Source organism: Apis dorsata, unplaced genomic scaffold, assembly GCF_000469605.1.
Source record: "Apis dorsata unplaced genomic scaffold, Apis dorsata 1.3 scaffold_87, whole genome shotgun sequence".
Classification (NCBI taxonomy): Eukaryota; Metazoa; Arthropoda; class Insecta; order Hymenoptera; family Apidae; genus Apis; species Apis dorsata.
The window spans coordinates 429,356-453,013 of NW_006263385.1; the positions used below are offsets into that span (position 1 = coordinate 429,356).

The 23,658-nt window shown below is 26.9% G+C and overlaps 7 protein-coding genes across 8 annotated transcripts in view; 2 read left to right on the top strand and 5 right to left on the bottom strand.

The window, feature by feature from the left end:
• Nucleotides 1-5,999, bottom strand: part of LOC102670609 (sodium/potassium-transporting ATPase subunit alpha) — a 123,004-nt gene extending 117,005 nt beyond the window's left edge. The window contains exon 1 of the mRNA XM_006611329.1: nucleotides 5,529-5,999. Coding sequence (XP_006611392.1) covers nucleotides 5,529-5,558 — 30 coding nt within the window. The 5' untranslated portion in view covers nucleotides 5,559-5,999. The remainder of the gene's footprint in view (nucleotides 1-5,528) is intronic.
• LOC116185033 overlaps nucleotides 1-8,929 on the top strand; it is a 45,251-nt gene extending 36,322 nt beyond the window's left edge. The window contains exons 3-4 of the mRNA XM_031508460.1: nucleotides 8,638-8,730; nucleotides 8,813-8,929. Of these exons, the coding sequence (XP_031364320.1) occupies nucleotides 8,638-8,730; nucleotides 8,813-8,862 (143 nt within the window). The 3' untranslated portion in view covers nucleotides 8,863-8,929. The remainder of the gene's footprint in view (nucleotides 1-8,637; nucleotides 8,731-8,812) is intronic.
• Nucleotides 8,930-9,101: 172 nt separating this feature from the next.
• LOC102681359 (NPC intracellular cholesterol transporter 2-like) lies at nucleotides 9,102-10,374 on the bottom strand. The gene is made up of 3 exons (XM_006611328.2): nucleotides 10,245-10,374; nucleotides 9,740-9,901; nucleotides 9,102-9,455 (listed from the first exon to the last, which is right to left on the bottom strand). The coding sequence occupies exons 1-3, from the start codon at nucleotides 10,261-10,263 to the stop codon at nucleotides 9,190-9,192; spliced, it is 447 nt and encodes a 148-aa protein (XP_006611391.1). The 5' UTR covers nucleotides 10,264-10,374; the 3' UTR covers nucleotides 9,102-9,189.
• A 446-nt stretch (nucleotides 10,375-10,820) lies between these two features.
• On the bottom strand, nucleotides 10,821-13,790 carry LOC102671840 (estradiol 17-beta-dehydrogenase 2). The gene is made up of 5 exons (XM_006611339.2): nucleotides 13,385-13,790; nucleotides 12,698-12,979; nucleotides 12,032-12,337; nucleotides 11,511-11,742; nucleotides 10,821-11,100 (listed from the first exon to the last, which is right to left on the bottom strand). Exons 1-5 carry the CDS (start codon nucleotides 13,515-13,517, stop codon nucleotides 10,983-10,985), a joined length of 1,071 nt encoding a protein of 356 aa, XP_006611402.1. The 5' UTR covers nucleotides 13,518-13,790; the 3' UTR covers nucleotides 10,821-10,982.
• Nucleotides 13,791-14,436: 646 nt separating this feature from the next.
• On the bottom strand, nucleotides 14,437-16,438 carry LOC102671977 (zinc finger protein-like 1). Its single transcript, XM_006611340.2, has 3 exons — nucleotides 16,126-16,438; nucleotides 15,588-15,893; nucleotides 14,437-15,501 (listed from the first exon to the last, which is right to left on the bottom strand). The coding sequence occupies exons 1-3, from the start codon at nucleotides 16,225-16,227 to the stop codon at nucleotides 14,947-14,949; spliced, it is 963 nt and encodes a 320-aa protein (XP_006611403.1). The 5' UTR covers nucleotides 16,228-16,438; the 3' UTR covers nucleotides 14,437-14,946.
• Nucleotides 16,439-17,360: 922 nt separating this feature from the next.
• The window catches only part of LOC102672694 (ribosome-releasing factor 2, mitochondrial), a 10,024-nt gene continuing 3,726 nt past the window's right edge, over nucleotides 17,361-23,658 (top strand). The window contains exons 1-7 of one of the 2 annotated variants that reach the window (XR_004149747.1): nucleotides 17,361-17,414; nucleotides 17,720-17,843; nucleotides 18,288-18,445; nucleotides 18,529-20,291; nucleotides 22,165-22,311; nucleotides 22,390-22,553; nucleotides 22,584-23,012. Coding sequence is in view for 1 of the 2 variants with exons in the window: in XM_006611345.2 (XP_006611408.1) it covers nucleotides 18,298-18,445; nucleotides 18,529-20,291; nucleotides 22,165-22,311; nucleotides 22,390-22,553; nucleotide 22,584 (2,223 nt within the window). In the remaining variant the exon portion in view is untranslated. Of the gene's footprint in view, nucleotides 17,415-17,719; nucleotides 17,844-18,287; nucleotides 18,446-18,528; nucleotides 20,292-22,164; nucleotides 22,312-22,389; nucleotides 22,554-22,583; nucleotides 23,355-23,658 lie in introns of those variants that run through there. The other variant, XM_006611345.2, reaches the window with a different exon arrangement.
• On the bottom strand, nucleotides 20,489-22,133 carry LOC102672565. The gene is made up of 2 exons (XM_031508459.1): nucleotides 21,793-22,133; nucleotides 20,489-21,706 (listed from the first exon to the last, which is right to left on the bottom strand). Exon 2 carries the CDS (start codon nucleotides 21,466-21,468, stop codon nucleotides 20,524-20,526), a length of 945 nt encoding a protein of 314 aa, XP_031364319.1. The 5' UTR covers nucleotides 21,469-21,706; nucleotides 21,793-22,133; the 3' UTR covers nucleotides 20,489-20,523.

The window sequence follows — 23,658 nt, forward strand, 5'->3', positions numbered from 1 at the left end:
CGACTATATCAACGTGTATTCACTCGATCATGCTCAATTGAATCGATTCCAAGTATTAATATGGAATATGAAATCATTTCTTCCAATGTTACACAATTCGAATTTCTAAAAAATTCAATAAAACCGTTTCCAACTTTTTTTTTTTTTTATGATCTTCAACATTGATCTCGTACACGTGTAATTTTTTTTCGAAATCTATATGAATGCAACACAAATAATCAAAGCATTATTTTCAAATTTTAAAATTCAAAGAATTCTGAAAAATGTTCAGTTTCAAAATTAAAAGTATGTCGAAACCTTCGAGACGTCCGTTCAAATTTTTCAAAGTAAATCCAAAGAATCTCGTGTTCTTTGATGCACAAGAGGTTAGCAACAATTTTCAAGGGGCTCTTAATTAAAGTTAAACCTATTAATATGCGCGCATATACGTATACACATTCGCGCGCATCGTCGTTACGTAATTTTATCGGTGGATAAGCTGTTATCTCTGAACTGGAATAGTATAAGCTATATCGACTGGAATATGCAGCGCGTAAGGCAACAATATACACGGCACCAGACAGATATAATAACGCTATTGGTGGAAATAAGATACATTAGCGAATGGAAATTTGAATGGTAAACTCATTTGAATTATTCTCATTTGCCGCGTTCGTACCAAGTTAAAGGAGAGTTGATCCATTTAACCATTTATCTCTTTTAATATTACGAACTTGCGGTATCGTAAATTTTTATATTAACTGAATTAAAATACGCGCACTCGTTCAAGCGAGTTGAGCACGTGCTTGAAACAATTTTTTTTTAAATTTATTTTTATGATTTCTACGATTGTTTATATCAGTTGAGAGAATATCATTCAAAAGTGGTTAAATTACCAAAATTTTATAAGATTTAAATGAATTTTTGATATAGAAAATTTTTTCTATATTCCTAATTATAGTATAAAATATCTATTATTCCGTATTTTTCATAGTTTGGAAAATTAATAATGTAAAATACTTTATTTATACTTTTCAAGATTTTTTTTATATATTATTTCATTAATTAATTCCTAATAAACAAACAGAATATAAGCAACAACAAAATAAATAAAGATATCGATAGAGATATTTTTTAGCCTCTAATCAGATGCTATTTTACGAGGAACGAGTGCCAAATCAACAAACTGTAGTAAATACGAGGGGTCTCAACGCGAGAGGAAAAAACATAGTGTGGCCATTTGCGGGCATTTAAATAATCAAGAGGCAGGAACGTCGCGGCGCGGATGTGACAGAGAATTAGTCGGTAAAGAAGTTTAAAAGGGCCAATAGTATACAGGGCGGTTTCCTTTCTCAGGAATTATGCTCCCTGCCCGCGTGGGCTGACCCTCTCGGTGTTCGTCTTGCGGAAGTTCACCATTAAAACAGCTGGATCGAGCCAGATCTCGCGAGACGAATCTGCCCGCTTCACTGTCATGGGTCTGACCTCGAATACGGATATCCTTTAAATCCTCACAAGAATCCTCAGATCCGATAAAATGAATCATAATCCATATGGACTTGGATTTAGAAATTGATGGTTTTGTCATTGTATTTCCTTATAAAAATATATATTGAATTTGTAATATAAATCTAAAAGTAATAGATATATTAGAAACCGTGATACATCCTGTATGAAATGTCGATTCATTTGAATTATAATTTGAAATGGAATCCATAATATCGATGTTGCGATATTCATCTAGGGAATTTTTTTGACCACTAGAAATTTGATATTTACGAAACGTAGAAAGTTTTTTCAATTTTCAAGAAGTTTTTATTTCTTAAAAATTGAAATAATGAATATGAATATGAGTTTCATATATAAAAAATGACAAATATTAATTTTGACTCATAGTAAAGAGTCATAAAATTATTATGTGTGTTAAAATGTTAAAATAATTTATTTACTTTATTTCTTTAATTTACTTAATTTTAATTTTAAATTATATTATTATTATATTTATTTATAATATATTTAAAAATATATTTCAATAGTTCTTTTAATTTATATTATTCGATAGTTCTTTTAATTTATATTATTCATTCTTTACGTAATAAAGAAATGATAATGTTTGTAGTTAAGCATTATTTACATTAACATGATTAATGAAATATAGACGTGAAGTAATAACTATGATAAATATTCGTTGTAAATATATCTATATGACACGAGTTTTATAAAGATTTTTGTAAATCAGTTGAAATTCGCTATTATAAATATTAATATATAACAAACTAAATTATTAGAAATAAAGAAAATCAAAAATGTAATGATGTAAATAGGACTTTAAGATGGAATACTGTTTAATTAAATTACATTGGTTCATTTTATATTGAATTACGGAAAAAGAGTTTCTTTCAGTGATATTGCATGTGAAATTGCATAATAAAAGTGAAATTTCAAAAGATATTTCTTTGAATGAATCTTCATCCTTGAATGAATTATATATAAATTACAGTATATATATAGTATAACGCATTACTTATATCTCGTTAAAAAATAAAATTCATAATGTAGAATATAAAAATACTTCAGTAAAATAATCAGAAATTATTTTAATTATTAATATCATCATTTTAATTTATATTGAAAAAAAAGAATTTGTCTAATAATATCACAATACATATTATGATATGAAAATCAAGAATAAAAAAATTTCTCACTCAAAAATAATTGCATTGTGAAATAATTTTCTAATCTTAATATTCTAAAATCTATTTATTTCTTAAAAAATAAAAATAAATTTTTATAACTATATAATATTATTGGTGTGAAGATAAAAACATAATGATAATCGAAATATTATATATTATGAACTTCACGTAGTAACATCAGCGACATCTGATCATAGATCAAAATAAATTTATGGTTAAGATAACCTACAAATACATCTATTAAATTTCTAACCCTACAAAATAATTAAATGAAGAATATTTTAAATAAAAAAAGAGTAATAATGCAAAAAAGAAAAAAAAACATGAAAAATCACTACAAATGTCTTTCAAAGACGGGTCATGTCATGTCATGACAGTGTTGAATAAGCAGAAGAGAAATTGAACGAGGAAATACAGTAGACACACTGGAAGCGTGTGCACGGCCCCCTGACACACATCGACTCGTTAAAATAACAACATAATGGCTAATTTAGCGATAATAAGCGCGAACCGTATCGTTCAAATTAGCGTCGAAGGTGAGACGAGAACGATAAAGAGAGGCATCCGAGGAACAAGAAAAAAAAGGAGAAGAGAAAACCAGACTAGCTTATATGTCACAAGTTACCACGTTGTTCTCTCAATGTCCACCTCCTGCCATCTCGTGGCAATTTTATAAAACCCTTCTCTTAGTCAGGACTGTATTTTGATTTTTACTTCTGATCGCTATTTCCGATTTTTTTCTACAATAAATATAAAATATATTTAATTAATCATTAAATTCAAATATTTGTTATCTAACTTATCATAAATATTTTCTTTTTTATCAATAATGAAATTATAAATTTTATTAAAAATTGTAAAATATAAAAAGATAGTTCTATTTCAATCGATTTAATGATAATTGTATAATGTAACATAAAAAATTAAAACTCTATCTAAAATAACAATGGAAGCAATAAATGAAAAGATAGAAACATAGTCACATATAATCTTGTCGACTATAATACAGTGATTGAGATCAACGACCTTCGACAAAAACATTTACAATGGCTATTGTACAAATGAAATAATCTCAATCGCATTTTGTATTATTGATTTTCATCAAGACTACATAACGTAGCAATTTTCATAGTTAATTAAGTAACATTGTTATTATTTTTTTCAAAATATTATATAAATTTCTCTAAATATAAATATTATTTCTAAACATATGTATTATATTTTATTACGTTATATTATATCTCATATATGATGATTTTTTTATATGGATTCCTGAAATCAAGGTCGCATATCATATTATAAAAATAAAGTTGCTTTCCACGTTCAACAAATGGCAACTTGCCAAAATAGAAAACAGCCTCGAACAAATGCTATTCAAATCCAAAAATATTAACCACAGAAAAAAATAACTACAAAAGGAAATTGTAATTAAAATTTATCATTAACTTTGTTTCAAATAATGATAATTAATAACACAAAATAATATAATATTAACAATTTATTTATATTTCAAATAATTAGATCCTACATAAAATAATGTAATAATTGTAACAAAATATAATTATTATGAAATATAATTACTATCTCATCAACTGTTTTCTACATTGATAAGCTAATATTACAACATAGAACACAAAATAACTTAGATATTTTTATCTCTAGTCATTGATTATATAGTTTTAGTAGAAAGGAATTAAAAAGTAATCTGTAATACTACATTTTCTAGGGGATTTTATTGCTTGTTATTTCTTTTTTTCCTATGAGATGGCTATCATTACTATATTTGAACCTTGACATATATCTATAAACTTTCTAAAGAGAAACTAATCACACAAAAATATTTAGTTATATTTATATAGATATATATTACAACATTTTAAATATTTATAATAGAATTCTATATCAAATATTGTATTCTAAAAATAGATAAATTATGGTTTTTTAATGAGATACAACTGCACAAATAAAAATATGTTTCAAATTTATAGAATATATATATTTATTATTATTGATATAATAAAGATCTATAAGCTTTAGTATTATAGAGGAAGAAAACGTAATCTAATACAATATAAAATATCTTCTGCATTTATGCATATAAGTCAGCCAATTGCTTATATATAACCGTTGTACATTAATGTGCATTAACATTTCCATAAGTGAAAAAACAAGTATACTCTATTACTATATATCTACTAAGTATACTATACTAAAGCCACATGCATATTACTTTTCGAGATAGTATGATAGAAAGAAAAAATACAAGTCAATCCATAATTCATTTGATCTCATAGATCGTATTTCTATTACTGTCAACGAAAAATCATACTTTGCAGATACAATTACACGCACATGTTTCACGTGGATTCGTGTGATTATATAATAAATTCACTTGTTAAAAAGTGTTATTTATGAAAAAGGAATATTATAAATAAATAAAAGTTTAAAAAGAGATTAAATAGGTTAATGCATTTTAACGAATTTTTTTTAACAAATGCATATTTTATATCTTTTATATATTTATGCAAAAAAGATTATATTAATTATATTAACTATTATCTGTAGATTTTAAAATATATCAATGAAAAATATTAATGAAAAATGACTATTCAAGGGCGTGGTTTACCGGTCAGTATGACGTCTGAACACGACGCGTGGCCTGTCGTCGAATGAAGCGCGCGAATACAATTAGTAACGATCGCAAGTTCAATGAATTAATCGATAACACAGAAAAATCATATATAACAAATTTGATTTGAATATTTTTTATTTAAGTATCCTACACTTGCATTATCATCGAAACCATGTTGAATATATATATATAGATAAAAAAAATCAAAAAATGTTACTGACCTCGGTTGCTAGCTTTCCTTTCGACGCCATCTTGACAACAATGATGGCTGTCGGTCGATGTTCCGACTACCTGCTGCACACGCTACACTTATGATGATCAAATGAATCCTACGATTATGTACGATATACACTAATATTCAATCGCAAGCACACCTGAACCGAACTTGAACATTCACTTTCGTCGGATTAGAATAAATTGTATGCGAACACAATTTCGTAACGATGTTTCACGCAACTGTACCGAAATACTGTGCTGACGTCACAGCACGAAGCTTCTTTTCGTACTACACGTAGTACGAGGAGTACGAGTTTACAAGCGATACGAAGGCACCCCGACTCATCACAATCATGCCCCTCCACTTTGAACGACCGATACAAGTCCCTTTCACTCACTCACTCTATAATTATAATACGTAATTCTTTCCCCTTCTCATGACATATTATACACTCTTTCACTCTATTACGTTCTCGCAAAAGCATACTCGTATAGTTATCCTTTTTCATTCTGAATAATCTTTCTTTATTTACAATACATTGATATTCACGCGTTAAAATTATATATAGAACTGTATATTGTCTGTTTTCATTCTCAAATTATTGATAATTATTGGAAAAATAGTTAATAATTTCGTCATTTCCGTATAATATTCATATATATATTTTGTTGCGTATAAATTAATAAAAGAATTCATGAGATTGAGGTTAGGTGTTAGAAATCATCATGTCCCACTCTGTTTCTTTCTTCATTGAGGTTCCATCGGGGTGAAGGGAGATTCACTTTAATTTAAAGCGAATTAACCTTCCTGCACACTTTTGCCCTCACTGATCTTCCTTAGTTAAGTGCGGTCAAACGTCACATTCTTTTTACGAATTTTAAACCGCACGGAAACGCGCCATACTATGACATAAATATCGAATTATTATATCGATCGGTAAAAATGATACTCGATCTATTCGATAAATTTGCTGCAGTAGAAAATTGTTTTCGAGATTATTAAGAAGTAATTTTGTGAAGATAGTAGATCATAAAATAATCAAATTACTTTGTGAGTATCACAGTCGATTAATTTAACATAGAATTAAAGTGTCGCCTACGTTTCGAGTTTGATTCTTCATTTATTTTCTGCTCACGCAGCTATGTTACGAACACTATTCGCAATATGATAGGATTGTATCGATATTATAAATGCTGAATGTTAACTGTAAATGGATAATGGATAGAATGGGTGAGTTTCATATAATATATTCCATTACTTATATTAAATTTGAAATCTGAGAAATTATTATGATTAATTTTAAAAAAATTAAGTATCTCTGAAAATATTTTTAAAGTACAGAAATCTACATAGCCATCTGTAATACTTAAGAAGATTCATTCTATAATATAATCTCTGCATCCGTACATGCAAATATTCAGTCATTTTTCACCCGATACATTACCATCGGATGCTTTAAGAGAAAACATTCGTGTAGAAAGGAGCTTCACTCAAGAAGTTAAGCGCATGCAAAGCTCGCATTTCCTTGCATTTGTATATTCCATCTCTTTCTTTCTTCTCTGTCAATACTTTTCATCGTATCGCGTTGTCTCATTCGCTCTCTTTGCAAGATTACACATATATGTATATATGTATTGAGACATACTTTAAAGGCATCTGTGTGTGACATTGCGCGCGACCTGTTTATTTTCGGGCTGGTTCTCATATGCGAGGCACGCCTAGACTCCTGAATCATTATTGACAAACCTTTGGTGGAATCGGTATTATATGTACACGTGCTATAAAGTGAAAGATATGAGAGAACAAAGATGAAAATAGAGAATAAGACAGAAGGACAAAAGAAATATGTACGAAGAAGAGAATGCGAATCCCATGTAGTCTTGCGTGGGTCGGTAAATCCATTTCGCTCTCATGTTCCCTTTTTAGCGGCCGATTCGAACGGAACCAGTGATGGCTATAAAACGGAAGCAACCATACATAGAAGTTTTCTTTTCTTCTTCTTTTTGAATATATATGTTTTCCATAATATGTATTTACTGCATTCACAAACGGTAATATTATTTCTATTTTATCTTACATATTGATTTGTTCCTGTAAACGTCATCCACATAGAAATATATATAGGAATAAAAAAGGATTAATTGTTCAAAGCTATAAACGCAAACAATTGATGTGAAGTGCATATTCTCTATACAAAAAAGATTATGGATGAGAAATGAAAAAGAAAATAGACTTAAGAATATGGACTTATCAGTTAATAATCAATTTCTGTTAATAATCAATCAACTAATTTGATTAAATTAACTGATTCAAGTTGATATTTCGTAGTTATCTTTTAAATCATTCATTTAAAAAGATATAAAATTAGAGAATATACTTCTTCTTTTTTATTTTTAAAAAAGAAATTATTCAAATACTTGAACGTGTAATTAATTAATTTTGAATATATGTTTCATTGAAAATTCATTAGCTTGAAAATTAATAAGATTTCTATCTTTTAAATAATGGACTGTTTATAAATTACAAGTGAAATAAAAAGAAATAATTGATAATCCACAGAGCAAAATTTCGAACAAAATTATCCAATATATCCAATGAATATTCAATAAATTTCCATCAGAATGAGCAACTACAAGGCTTCATCATAGTAGAAAATTCTTTCTCGTGGTCGACGCAATTTCGACCATAATTTACTTAATAATGGAATCAAATAATAATATACACACAAACTATTATTTCTTTTTAAAAATTTGTTACTTCAGAAATTTTTATCTATTGATTTTAATGATATATTTTTAATTTTATTTTTTTAATTCTATCTATTTTCTCTTTTAATCTAAGTAATTATTTTATAAATATATTATTTATATTTATAAAATAATTATTATAATATTTATATAAATAATATATATATAATATTTATATAAATAATTTTATATAAATATTTATATAAATTTTTAATATTTAAAAAGAATTTATGAAATAAATATTTAAAAAATATACGATTAAACACAAATTGAAATATCTTTAAAATTTAAGAATAGAGTTTTTTGAATTCTCGACAATTGTTCATAGTAAGAGTGTGTTTAAATGTGTCACTAGATATCTTTCAGAGCGACCGGGTCGATCGTTGTGCAGGGATGTGGGTCAGGCATACGCCCGAACCCCCTGGATTTTCATCTCGTCCCTTTCTCCGATAAACATAGATTTGTAATGCGTAATTCTGACGCAACATCATTTGTCTCCTATCTTATAAAATTCAATAATCCATTCAAATATTTATTTCAGAATATTCTCTGGAATCTTCGGAACTTTTTACAAAAAAATTTTCTTTATGACGGTCATTATCTAAACTCGATTATGTCTACTTATCTTGGAAATAGGAAAATAAATTTCGTCTGTCATGAAAGTGTAATTAGGTAACTTAAGATCCTCGTTAAAAACTTTTTAATTTTATAATCATGTTAGTTTATCACTATCTTTTTCATGTATTTAAAAAACGAATAATAATTTCAAAAAATATGCAATCAATAAATATACAATGTGTTCAAAAAGTCAATAAAAAGTATTGATATTCATTTTTATTTTACTTATTTAATATTTTATTATAATAATTCATAAATAATACAATCATATTGTAAAATCGTATAACCGTATTTTAAATTTTAGTCGACAACCTTAGCTGGGATCTTGAAGCATACTTGAGATTTGTTATTTTCGTCAACAAGAGATAATTGGATGGTCAGAGCGACTTTTGGATAGGTTTTCAAAACTGGCATTTTAAGGTAATAAGTAGCTGCTTGCCCAGTTTGCAATGGGCATTGCCCGTTCACCAGATTCTTGCAAGCGTTTTGTTCTGGGAGTGGGTATTGCAAATGGCTACTTCCTAGGTCAACATCTACTACGGGTTTCAGAGTTTTCGTGTTTGCAACTGTAACAGATTATTAAATAGAAAATATAACATACAATTTAATCATGACATGAATATATTTATAACACGATAATGCTGTATCACATTTTAATTAATTGTATTGTTTAACGTCTGTTACATTATTCTATCATATATATTTTATATTGTAATTTTTGCATATATAATAAAAAAGATATTAGAATTTGTTTTGATTGTTACATAACACGTATTAGGAATTTGCCTTTCATTATTTTATAATAGTTTTAGATCTTATTTTAATATTTATAAATTGTATTTTTACTTACCAGCTTTAAAGTCAACGTTAGCCTCAACATTAGTTCCTCTAACCAAATTGCAAGGCAGACTATCGCAACCTAAAATCTTCACATTCGTTGGGGCTGGTTTACCGTCGCAGGGCACGTAAGCTTGCATCGAGTTGGCGATGAAGAGCACCGCAAATACGTAAACTGCAATCACAAGTGTGTATACTTCATTAAGGATTATAAGGATTAATAATTAAATAATAGAATAGAAATATAAATTTGAAATAAAATTTTTTCTGAAATTCCAAAAAAAATTCTATTCTCTTTGAATATCTCTATTAATTTATCATTTCAAACTCTTATTAAGTTAATATCTCTTAAAATAATATTTCTATAGCTTTGAACATTATCAAATTTTCTAGATACGTACAATATGTAAAATATTAAAATTAATAGTGATGTTTTTCATTCAAAATTAAATAATATTTAAAAAAAAGTAATGAAAATTTATTATTTTATTAGTGTTCATAAACTAATTAATACATACCATAGGTGAGGATTGCCATTTTGGATTGCTACTTCTTTCGTGTTCAAAGTAACTGAAAATCATTGGATTGCGGGTAGGTATTTATTGGCGGTTACTATCTAATCGAATCATCGAACATCAAAAACGATTATCATTGACAACTTTTGAAAACACTTCAAAAACACACCTGACATCCAAAGAACTATGTCTGCGATATATTTTATCGATAAAAATTGTAAGGTAATAAAGCAATATTTGTGTTCATTCAATCAAGTAAAATCTATCCTCTATTTCTTCTTTTGATAATCACGATTATCATTGCAGGTGGCAGCTGTGAAAACTAAATCTTTGTGTACTTTACTATCATGCCACATTGACTTTTTGTTTTAAGTAATTATTATTTTATCGATATAATTTTTAAATCACACGTATTAATTGGATTCGAATTTGCTCATTTTTAAGAATCATTAAGAAAAACTGTCCCATATTAAATTTCTTTTAATTTGAATAAACACAAAACACATTTCTAAATTTCTTCTAAATATTTCTATTACATATACGATAAGAAAGAAAAGAAAAAAAATTCAAAATTCCAAGTTAAATGAATTAAAAAATTATTTATTTCATTTAATACATAACAATTTTATTTTTATTTATTTTTATTTATAAAAAATTTTTCTTTTTATACAAACATAAATATTCTCGATTAAATTTTTAAATTAAATTAATTTTTCCCAATCCATGGAACTTGTTGAATCATTAACATTTTTTCGTCCATAAAGGGGCTTGTATAAATTTCTGGACCAGTCTATCTCGCAAACAAATCGGCGAGATCATAAATAAAGTGTGATAAATGAAATATCGCCATGATTCATTCCTAAATTGACATTTAAAAAAATATGTTAGCCATGTATGTGATAAAAGAACGTAGCGCTGATTAAAAAAATTTAAGATTTTACGCGCAACTGATTTTTCTATTAGCTAAGCTCAGGTGTTTCGATGCAGGTGTTAAACGAAATGAAAAATGGCATTACATCATGAAGATGTTTATCAAAATCAACAAGATAAGTAGTATAAATTTTAGTCTTAGTAATTTCATAATCATACGATTCAGTCAACGAAAATCTACACTCATATATATTATTTCATTCGTTTAACACAGTAACATATTTTATATTTTATATTTTATAATTATTTGTAATTAATATTAGATTATTAATATTGACTCGTTTTTTCTTGAATTACATTCATTTTTTAATTGTTCAAAATTTCATTCAATAGACATACTTGTAAATTGCCGATGGATATTTATCTAGGAGAGCACCTTCGAAAATCTCGTAGATACCCTTGTCTTGTAGCTTTTTCAAAGTCGTATCTTGTCCTATAGAAGTGAAATATTGCGAATATCTGGTGAAATAATCACCGTAAAACGTTTTCGCCTCCTCGGACATCGATCTTCTCATCGTCTCGAAGTGTTCAACTTGTCGTGTTAATATATTGCTCTCATTTACGAACGAACCTATGCGAATATACGAGGTAAGCGATTATTCTTTCTAATAATTTGTAAACATTATTCGTATAACACATATTAAAAAATATTTCAGAGAAACAGAACAGAGTTTATCAAAAAATATATCTAGAGATAATTCTTTTTCATCGAACGAAATTGTTAGGTAAATTATTATTGTAAATATAAAAATCATAATAATAAAAGGATGGAAAAATATTATTTTTGCATAAAATTGTTCTATTCCTATTGAACAATTTTTTATAGTTTAATTCCAGTAAATTATTTTTTGATTACGGACCAGGGATAAAGCGAACGACCTTGATGCCATACTTCTTCAACTCCATTCTAATGGCAGTGGCCCAAGCGTTGAGGGCAGCTTTTGTCCCACTGTAAGCTGCTACTCCCGGAATCGGCTGGATGTTACAGTGGCTCGAGATTACGATAATCCGGCTGAAGTGAGCGCGAATCATCGGCATCAGTTCTTGAGTGATTCTCATAGTGCCCAGCAAATTTACTTCTACTTGATTCCTAAGCTGCTCGTCTGTTTGCCATTCGAATTCGCCGAAGATCATTATCGCCGCATTATTGATCAAACACCGTAACACTAAAACCAGTATTCTCATGTGATCGTTTATCCTTTTCTCTTTTTCGAATTCATATTCTCAATTATTCAATTATTTCTTTATCTTATCTTGATTTAAGCATATATATATATATATATATATATATCGACTACACAGAATGTTCATGTTATTAATTTTTCTAAATATATTTTTTTAAATGATACATTTCTGAAAAGAATAGCTTTTAAGCAAAATTTTATTATTAATATTGTGAAATTTTTCTATTTTTTTCATAAAACATTTATCTAAAAAATATTAAGAATTAATAACTTGAGTATCTATATCTGTATGCATATATATATATGTTTGTATGATTATATTTTAACGCAAATAAAATTTACCTAAATTATTTTGCGTCAAGACTGTTCGAACAGAGTTCGCAAAATTTTCAATACTCTTAATTTTTGTTACATCTAAGGGATAAACGAGCACATTTTCGTTTTCTAATTGTTTAGCTCCGGGTCCATCGATTTGCAATACACTAGCGATTACAATTGCCCCAAGCTGCCGACAATGCAGAGCCAGACTATATCCCAATCCTGAATCGCAACCAGTCACGATAATAGCATGATTTGAGAATATTTTATCCCGAGATTTAATACAGCAATATAAGTAAGTAGCACCTGAAAAATTATTTTAAATATTTTTTTTTTTTTCCAAATCATAATAGCATCGATAATTAAGAATTTGATGATAATATCATATTCTTTATTAAATGTTTACAATATTTAAATGTTTATCAATTAAATATATTAAACGATTTAATAACAGCACGTTATATTGAATTAACTTTCTCGCTGATGACGCATATTGATAAATACAATCTACCGGTAAATAGATAAGGGATAATAAAATTAGAAACATAAAGTCAAGTATTATTCATATTTCAAAGATATATCTGATATAAATCTCATCTTTAATTTCTATTATGATATAAAAATATTAGTGATAAAATATTCTTTTACGAAAATTATAAATCATTAGTAGTAAAACATAATTGATCTTTATTTAAATTACAAAATTCTTACCGATACCACATAAAGAAATCGTTGATGCCAAATATTTGTATCCCTTGTTCCACAAATAAAAAAGGGCAATAGAAGTTGTTAGATCGGTTATAAATACCGTAGAATATGTTTTAATATACTTTATAAATCGCATTTTTAAAATTATCAGTCGTAATTCACCTCAAAGATAATACTAATCTTTCAACTTGTTGATTGAAAATTTTTCTACTTTTTATTTATATGTACAAAATCTTTTTCAAAATAAAAAAAAAGATGAAAACTAAAAATAATACACTCAATATATTAACAAGAAATATAAATAAAATATTAATACGTTACATGTAAATCTATGAAAAAAGTTAAAATTGAAGTTCAAATTTTTTATTAATACTTATTTATAACGGAAATAAATAAGGAGGAATGTTTCCGTTTTAAATGAAATATACGATTTGATAATTAAATTTAATAATAAATAATAATAAATTTTTCACAATATAAAAATCACTTGATCACTGCGCATTATTAGAATATAGAATAATAATAAACACGTGAAACGAAACGATAGTATCCTCGTCTTGATCGCAAATGGCTGCTATGGGACGTGAAAAGAAAGAAAACAAAACATCCCCACTCTTCTACTGTAGTTCACAGTGATTCTTTTAAAATTCGAAAGAAAATTTATAAAATTTGTGCAATTTCTAAACAAAATAACAATTATTTAAGCGTGATATAATATTTCTATTTATTACAAAAGTAAAGATATTTTTTTCGTTTTTTTTTTTTTTGTATAAAGTATTTTTCTTTAATATAAAATTAATTCAATATATCAGTTTGATCTGTTAAGAGACTTTAATATTTCATGAACATTCTCTCTTGGATTTATAGTGAGATTCTCATTTAAATTGTAAAAATGTCAAATCACGCATGAATAAAAGAAATAGGATAATTTTCTGCTATAATTTTTTTCTATAATAAAAATATTATTAAAAACAACTGAAAGGATTTCTTATTTTAATACATGTATTCCTACTCCTTTTAACAAAATTGAAAATATTAGAATTTGGAGAATATTAGAGAACAGTCACTTTAATTAGATTATAATGTTATTTTAAAATAAATGTAATAACATAAATAATAAAATTATGTGTTTTTGATTAAAACCGCTATCACAATAAAATCTTTTCTGAATATAGCTTATTTCTATTGACGGCAATAATATCGGGAATATAAGAACTGTTTTCGTTTAATCTTCGCGCATGATGATATAAAAAACTAACTGATTCATATAATCACAAAATTTTTTGTAAATTTATAAGTCTTTACAGATCGAAATATACAGCTTAACATTAAGGTATACTTTACACAAAAATCAACAGATATTAAGGCTAGCAATACATTATATCTTATGTTAATTATTCTTTTAGAATGAAATTATAAAACAATGAATACATATTCGTTCGACTATAGTCGTTATTCGATTATTTTACAAGCTTCAATTATTGCTTCCACACATATTATATGCTTCATTTATATTATATTCTCATAGTTTTTTTAAATTTTGATTTTAAAAAAACTAGAGAATATTAAATACCAGCAGATTTGTCGGCGACTAAAATATTAGGATCCGCATGAAGATCGTAACTTGGATCGCCATCTGTAGCCATCCTTCCGAGCCATGAGAAGAGAATTAACATTCCGATAAAAGCTAATATACCCATAATACCTAGCACTGCATATCTCTTGTACAATGGTCCAGGTGAATTTCTACGCCGTGTTGGTGGACTAACTATCAATTTCCACCATCTTAAGAACCATTCAATGGCAGATTTTCTTCTATATTTATTTTCATCATGATCAAAAGATATTTCTTTTGGATCATCATAAGCTTCACAAACTTTTCTTGATGTTGGTTGTGATAATCCCATAGACGAATCAATATTTACAATTGAATAGGGTGGCCCAACTTTTTGATTATTTAAATGCACATTATTTATATTAGTATGAACTGAATTAACATTGCTAATAGAACGTGATGTAGTTGTTGATGGTGATGAAGTTGTATGATTTTGATATGATGTAGTTTCAATTCTTAATGAAGGATGCTCTTGTTCTGGTTTTTGTTCCCTATCTTCACTGAGCTAAAAATAATTTTTAATAAATTGATATTTATTTATTCTTAATACATATATATATAAATAATTATATAAATAAATAAAATACATACCAAAGGTAAACCTAAACCAGCACGTGCCCAATTTACTCCTGCTAATTTTTCTCTTAATACATCTGCTACAGGAGATACTAATTTTGAATCTGGAAATATGCGTTCTTTACAAGTTGGACATGTGTATCCTGCTGGTGCAGTAGTTGCTGGTAATTCTCTGGCATATTTATCCAAACATGTCCAATGATACATATGATAACATGTTAATCGTACACAATCTCCTTCACTTAAATTTACTGAACATAATGTACAAATTGGATTATAATCATGATCATGAAGCCACAAAATATATGACTGAACAATACACTGAAAAAAAAAATATAAATATTTATAAATATCATCAAAAAAAACGAAAAAATTAAATTACTTATAAATTAATTAAGTTTATAAGTAATTTCTTTATATGTATTAATTTTGTATTTATGATTTTTTTTATTAAAATAAGTTCTTTATAAATTATTTCTTAATTATATAATATATATTATTCATAATAATTTATATTGAATAATAGTATATAATATTATAAAGTATTATATACCTTTGGATGATTTGTGACCATACAATGTTCACAAACATTGACACGGTGTTCAAAACAAAATAGGTTTGTAACTCTTCTTTTCGGACACTTGCACAATCCCATAATTATAATAAAATAACGTATTTATAACATTAAATAAATTATAACAATTCGGTAAAAGACTAGTTAATTAAAAACACTTTTACAAATATGTATTTTCACATGACATATCGTGGCCTTACAAAAATTTAAGCTTCTTATATGATGCGGCTTCCATATTTCGATAGCCACGTCGTCTGACATTTCATACAAATATAGATATATGAACCAATAAGAATCTTTTATGTGGATATCAAATGAACATATGTACATGACATAAATACATACGTATTTTTCATATAAATTTTTTAATGATAATTTATATAAAAAAAAAAAAATATCACTTATAAAAATAATATCAAGAAAAAAATTCTTTTTCAAATTCCAAAAATTATCTTTATTATTTCATAATATTCTAATATCTAATATCTAATATAACACGATAAAATAACAATAATTATTAAAAAAATAATAATAATCAAAATATAAATATGTTTAAAGCATAATGTTCATTATTCTTTACAATAATTTTAAATTAATTAAAAACATATTGAGTATTTACATAGCGAAGTATCAGATAGACTAACTTTTAATGAAATTTTATTTTTTATATTCTAAAATACCAATCACGTAAAAAAATTAGAGTATTTGAAATGCTCTCAACAATTATTAAAGTTGAAAATCAATAGATTTTAAAAATTTTTTTAATTATTCATTCTTTCATAAATATTCTAATGCATTATATTGTATAATATATCATTATATATTGAATTGTATTTAAAGGTATTTATAGATCTTTTGTTAATTACAAATAATAAATAAATTTATGTATGAATTATTTATGAATTAAAAATTATATATTGATATTTTTTATTAAAACACAATGAAAATAATATATAATTTATAGAATATATAAGATGTAGATGCTTATAATATATAAAAACTGAATTAAATTAAATAGATAAATTATTATTAATAATAATTAATAAATAGATTAAAATTTTTAATCGATAAGTTAGACAAGAAAAAACAAAATTAATTGAGAATAGTATTAAAATAATAAGAAAATCTTAATATTTTCGAATTATAAAAATCTTTTAAAATTAAAATGGCTGTATTATGTCGTATCATAAAATGTTTAGAAAAAAATATATTATCAATAGGACGAAATAGAAATATAACATTATCTGCAACAAATCATATCAAAGAAAGTAAGTAATATTAAGTAAAGAGAATTATTAAAATATAATAATATGTATTTCATGATTTTATGATTTCATGATTTCTAACCTATATTTTTAAATTTTGTAGTAATCGAAAAAAAAGAAGGAAACACTTTAACTATTGAAGCCGTAATAAAAGCAGATAAAAATGATGAACGATTTTTAAAACCTAAAAATGGGGCATGTCCTATTTGTTCTTCTGGTCTTGATATTAAACATACAGTGAGATTTTGATAATTTATTGTATATATAATATTTTGTCTGTTATATATTTTAATATTTTAATATTTTAGGATGTTCTCATTCTAAATCAATTTGTTAGATCAGATGGTTGTATATTGCCACGTAGAATTACAGGTCTTTGTAAAGTACAACAAAAAAGAATTAGTTCATTAATTCAAATGGCTCAATATGCAGGTTAGTTTAATAATAATAATATTAATAATAAATAATAAATTTAAAATATAATAACTATATAATTTATAACAAATAAAATAATTCATTTATTTATTAGGACTAATGCAAAGAAGAGCTCCTAATGGTGGTCTACTTCATCCTTTACAGAGAAGAAAGTGGAAAAAATTTAATAGTTATTATGATGAAAAAACTATTAAAGCTAGATATGTATAATAATTAATTGTTAATAATAAATTATAGAAATTATAAAAAATAATTTTATTATTATTATTTTAAATATGATTTTTATTATTACATATTTTTTAAATATTACATATTTACATATTTTAAATTATATATTTTTTATCGTATTTAAATGAATCCTGAATGAATGAATTGTTTATAATTAATAACTTTGTGTAGTCCTATTTCATTCTTTAAATTCAAATATATATAAACGTATAGGTTAAGAATCATGTTTACATCTAAATTAATAAAGACTCCATGGTATACGATTCAAAAAAGATACGTATCAAAAGGAACCACAATTATAAAAAAAGAACATGGAGAACACGAAATTTCGAAAATTCGAAACATTGGAATTTTGGCACATATTGATGCTGGTTCGTTTATGATATACTTGTCACTATTAACCTATACAAATTTTTATTTTTATGAATTCACTATTTTGATAATGATTTTCTAGGAAAAACTACTACCACAGAAAGAATGCTATATTATTCGGGTCTTATTAAACATATGGGAGAAGTTCATCATGGAAATACAGTAACAGATTATATGGATCAGGAACGTCAACGCGGTATAACAATAACCTCTGCAGCGGTGACATTTGAATGGAAAAATTATTGTATTAATTTAATCGATACCCCAGGACATATTGACTTCACAATGGAAGTGGAACAAACTTTAAGGGTATTAGATGGAGCAGTAGTTATATTAGATGGAAGTGCAGGTGTCGAGGCTCAAACATTGACAGTGTGTAGACAAGCTGATAAATATGATATACCAAGAATTATTTATATAAATAAAATGGATAGAATAGATGCTAATTTTGATACTAGTCTAAAATCTATTGAATCTAAATTGCACACAGAAGTTTTGCCTGTACAATTTCCAATTAAAGAAAAAGGAATTTTAGAAGGAATCGTAGATACTATTTCTTTAGAAAAAATTATATTTGATAAAAAAGACATGGGCAAGAAACTTTCTAGATTCAAATTAACTGAAGATAAGGATAAAGCTTTATGGGAAATGGCAAATGAAAAGCGTAGAGATTTAACTGATAAATTGTCCAATATGGATGACAAATTGGCTGATACAATTATAGAACAGGAATCTTTAGATGCAATAACACCACAAATGCTGGTTGATTCTTTATACAGGGCAACCATAAATAGAAAAGGTGTTCCTGTACTTTTAGGTAGTTCTTATAAAAATATAGGAGTACAACCTTTAATGGACAGTATATTACTATATTTACCATCACCCAATGCAAGTAAATATTCTAAGTATTATCATTGTTTTGATAATAAATTATGTGCCAGAGCATTTAAAGTCGTTCATGATAAACAAAAAGGACCGATCACATTTTTTAGAATTTATAATGGTAGCATAGAGAAAGGTACGAAATTATATAATGTTCGTACAGAAAAAAAAGAACAAGTAGGAAAATTGTATATCGCATACGCTGATGAATACGAAGAAATAAAAAAAATTTCACAGGGCAATATTGCAGCGATAACAGGATTAACAAGTACCTCAGCTGGTGATTTAATATCAGTAGGATCAACAGCGATAGAAGAAGCAGAAAAAAAACTGAAAGCGCAAAAAGATGTTAAACCAGAAGATGTGGATAAAATATTTGATTGCAATTCAAAGACAGAACCAGTTTTTTTCTGTTCGATAGAAGCACCATCGTTATCTATGCAAACAGCTTTAGAAAAGGCTCTCCAAGAACTTGAAAGAGAAGATCCAAGTTTGAGTGTTACTCAAAATGAAGAGACTGGTCAGATTGTACTTGGAGGTATGGGTGAATTACATCTCGAAATTATTAAAGAAAGAATTAATACGGAATATAAAATCGATGCCGATTTAGGCCCCTTACAAATTTCCTATAGAGAGACTATCAAGGAACCTATTCAAGATACTTTTTCGAGTGAATATAAAATAGGAGATATTAATACAAAAATTACAATAACAATGTCATTAATACCAAATTATGAAGATAAAGAGACTTTCTTATTAGACAAATCCATGGATTATATTAATACTAAAATACCAAAGAATATAATGAAAGTTGTGAAAAATAGTGTTAAATCAGTTCTTTTAAACGGACCAAAATTATCTTATCCTATCTTAAATATGGGTATTAAACTGCATAATTTAGAATATGGACCAGGTGCTACCTCGTCGATAATTAATGCTGCTGTTTCACAATGTATTAGACAGGTAATTTTTTTCCTTTGTTTTTCTTTGCATATTTATAATAAAGAAATATTTGAAATTATAAGTAATGACTAAAAAAATGTTGATAAGGAAAAACTGCTTTTGATTTTGAACTACAAGAAACTACAAGAAATGGCATTAAACAAAAGAAATAAAATTTTAATATTATTACAATTAATATTAAAAATAAATCAATTGATAATTAATTTTTTAATTTAATCGATAATCATATCGTTTAAACACTTTCGTCACGTTTAGATTGCTCGTCAATCTTCTTCATCTCAGAAATCTGTTTCTTTTCAGATTTCAATTCAGACAATAGAAGCAAAGATTTCGGTTTTCGTTCCAATATTCTTTTGCTTAAAATCTTTTTCGACAAATCGTTGTTAATCAAAGATTTCTCTTGAGGAAAAAAGTATCTATGCTTCCAGTTTTCCTGTATCATATTACTCTCTTTACGTTTTTCCTCATTGCATATATAAGTTTCCGTAAACGTTCGCAAAACACCAATTCTTTTTAATGCATCTTCTGAAATACGATTATAATTGAACGGTTTCTTCGAGTGTAATATTGGAAAAGCATAAGGCTTCATTGCAGTATTGTCTTTCAGTTCTGAGACTTGTAAAAGTTTAGTGTCCTGCCTGTTGAAGAATTCGTTGATCAATATATCTGTCTTGATCTGTAAATTTCTTAAAAAGTCTTCATCGGTCAATTTTGATACGGTAGAAACAATTTTAGAACAATTTTGTCTAGTAGTTTCTCCAGCACTTAGATCTTCAATGCTGAATTGTTTCGAGAATTTCAAATTGTTACTCTTCAATTTGCTCTTGATTTTTTTCACATTAGTTTGCGTAGCTCTTTCTACAGTATGAATGCCCCATTTTAGCATATAAGAATCAAGAAATTTGTGATATAACGTTGGACAAACTTCTTGATCGTCATAATGTTTGTCTATGAAATATATTCTACGCAAACGACAATTGCCGCAAATTTGAATTCTTTGCGCAGTAGCATATTCTTGCTTGAAAGCAGTTTGAGTTAAGCTTGCCAAATTCAATTCTAATTTATTCCAACCGGTTTCTAGCTTCACCTTCACGCGACAAATTACAGCCTTAGAATTTTGTTTCTCCGATTCCAAATTCGTGAATTGAAAATTATGCAAACAATTTTGATTATCCATTATCTAATTTGATATATAAACATTATTTATAAAATTTATTAAAATAAGAAATATATTTTTAAAATGATTATTATTATTTATAGAATATTACCTGCAATTGTATACGACATTGTAGATTCAAGTTCTTTATAACTACAACTAAAATTGGCAATTTGATATTGAGAAATTGAGAAGAATCAGAGGGACAAGTGATGGAAGTCCCATACCCATGTTGTTCGAAATCTTGTAACTCGATCACCTATCCATCATTTAATAGTAATTTAAAGTTCATTGATTAAAAGTAAACAATAGTTAATATAGTAGTAGTTATCAAAATTAACCTACATTTTCTAATAAATCCGAATCTAAGATTTTACGAATACGACCCGACTGTGACTGTTGCTTACTCCAATACTCTAAAGGTTTTTCGCTGATACTATATAACAAAGACACATATCCAGAAATCATGAAATTACGAAATTATTTCACAAAAGGCAAAAGCATTTGTGCAAATTTAATACTTTAAAATTTACATTTTTTTCTTCGTTTGTTTTCTTGTGACAGACTTCAAATACTTGATCTATATTCTTTTAATCTTTTCCCTATCAGAGAACAATTGTTTTTGATTTGTCTTATTTATAGATATTTATACATATTATTTGTACATATATGACTCGTTAATAATAGAAATAGTTATAACTTGTGTATGTATTTTAGTTAATGAAGAGTGCTGGCGTTGCTCTTTTAGAACCGATAATGCGATTGGAGATTGTAGTTCCTGAAGATTATTTAAGCGTTATCCTCAAAGACTTGGCAAAAAGGCGCGCAGAAGTAAAGTGCATTGATGTCTTTAAACAAAACAAGGTAAAAATATTCCTTCTTCTCTTTTAAAATAATAATAGATCAATACAAAAGTGATATAAGTATGAATTATGAAAACAGATAGTCTACTGTCTTGCCCCATTAGCCGAATTATTAGGATATTCAACGACGGTGAGGATAATTTCATCAGGACATGCAACGTTTACGTTGGAATTCGATCACTACGAAGTAATGGATTCAGCCAGTGAAGCAGATGCGATTAAAAGAGTAACTGGTTTTTATTAGTCGTTAAATAAAAAAATAAAAACTAAAAAACTCTTTTCAAAATCATACGATATCATTCAAATCAAATATTCGTTGTATTTTTAAGAATTTAATTGTACAAAGATAGATTTATGAAAATTATTTACAAATTAATGCGTTTAATAATTAAAATCATGAATGAATCAATTTTTTTCTCAATCTCTATCTCTCCGTAAAGAGATTTCCATACAAAGTAATCGGTACGATACACAAAATTAAAAACACATTATTATTCTTGGACAAAATTACATACTCGATTGTTCCTTTATTCATTCGATCTAATCAAAATATATTGCAGCATTTATCAATGGTGCTTTACAATTCTTCTTTCTTATTTACGATCATCGATCGCGGCCGCCGATTACGTGGCTGAAATCGAGCAGCTTGTAAAAATGGTATCTTTATCTAAAAATTTATACATAGTATATTTATATATAATAGTAAAAAAAGAAAAGGAAAGAAAAAAAAAAAAAGGGAGAAAATGTAAGAAAAAGAAGGGAAGTCTTATCGAAGAAATACCGGCCAGCCTCGCAAGCAGCAGCCGCGCATAAATATATTAATATTGCTTAAAGATCATGCAAAAATGTCATACATAGTAAAATATATGTATGTATATATATTATATGTATGGAGGGATTACATGTAATAGGGTGAGAGACTTGTAAACACGTCATTTGCACGTAAAAATCTTCCACTTCCGTTTGTACGCGTAATCGGAAGCGGTTTCGACGCGATTCTCAGTTTCTTGGGAATGCGACGAAAACAGGACTGAATTCTCGATAAAAAAAAATATATGTGTAATATATACATATATTTTCCCGTCGAGCCGCTGGTTTATTATCTTTGAATTGTGCTGTATGACGCACGATTGAAAATCAGGCACGATTCAAAGGTGTGGCCCTTATAAACGCGTTCTTAATCTACGAAATGGTTCTTGAGCGCTAAAACCGAACGTCTTAAACTTCTAAGCTCGGCTTATTTTTTTCAACTGACAATACAGTAATTATTATAAAAAATTAATTTTTCGCCAACCATGGCGATATTTTTTATATATAAAAAAAAAAAAAAAAAAAAAAAAAAAAAAAA

Coding starts and splice junctions, on each gene's coding strand:
- LOC102681359 (XM_006611328.2), bottom strand. Junction 9,456..9,739: donor TAACGTTGACTTTAAAGCTG/GTAAGTAAAAAT, acceptor AATCTGTTACAG/TTGCAAACACGAAAACTCTG.
- LOC102672565 (XM_031508459.1), bottom strand. CDS start 21,468: ATGGATAATCAAAATTGTTTGCATAATTTTCAATTCACGAATTTGGAA.
- LOC102671840 (XM_006611339.2), bottom strand. CDS start 13,517: ATGCGATTTATAAAGTATATTAAAACATATTCTACGGTATTTATAACC. Junction 12,338..12,697: donor CTTGACGCAAAATAATTTAG/GTAAATTTTATT, acceptor TACTGGTTTTAG/TGTTACGGTGTTTGATCAAT. Junction 11,743..12,031: donor GGTCGTTCGCTTTATCCCTG/GTCCGTAATCAA, acceptor ATATTCGCATAG/GTTCGTTCGTAAATGAGAGC.
- LOC102671977 (XM_006611340.2), bottom strand. CDS start 16,227: ATGGGATTGTGCAAGTGTCCGAAAAGAAGAGTTACAAACCTATTTTGT. Junction 15,894..16,125: donor TGGTCACAAATCATCCAAAG/GTATATAATACT, acceptor TTTTTTTTTCAG/TGTATTGTTCAGTCATATAT. Junction 15,502..15,587: donor CTGGTTTAGGTTTACCTTTG/GTATGTATTTTA, acceptor AATTATTTTTAG/CTCAGTGAAGATAGGGAACA.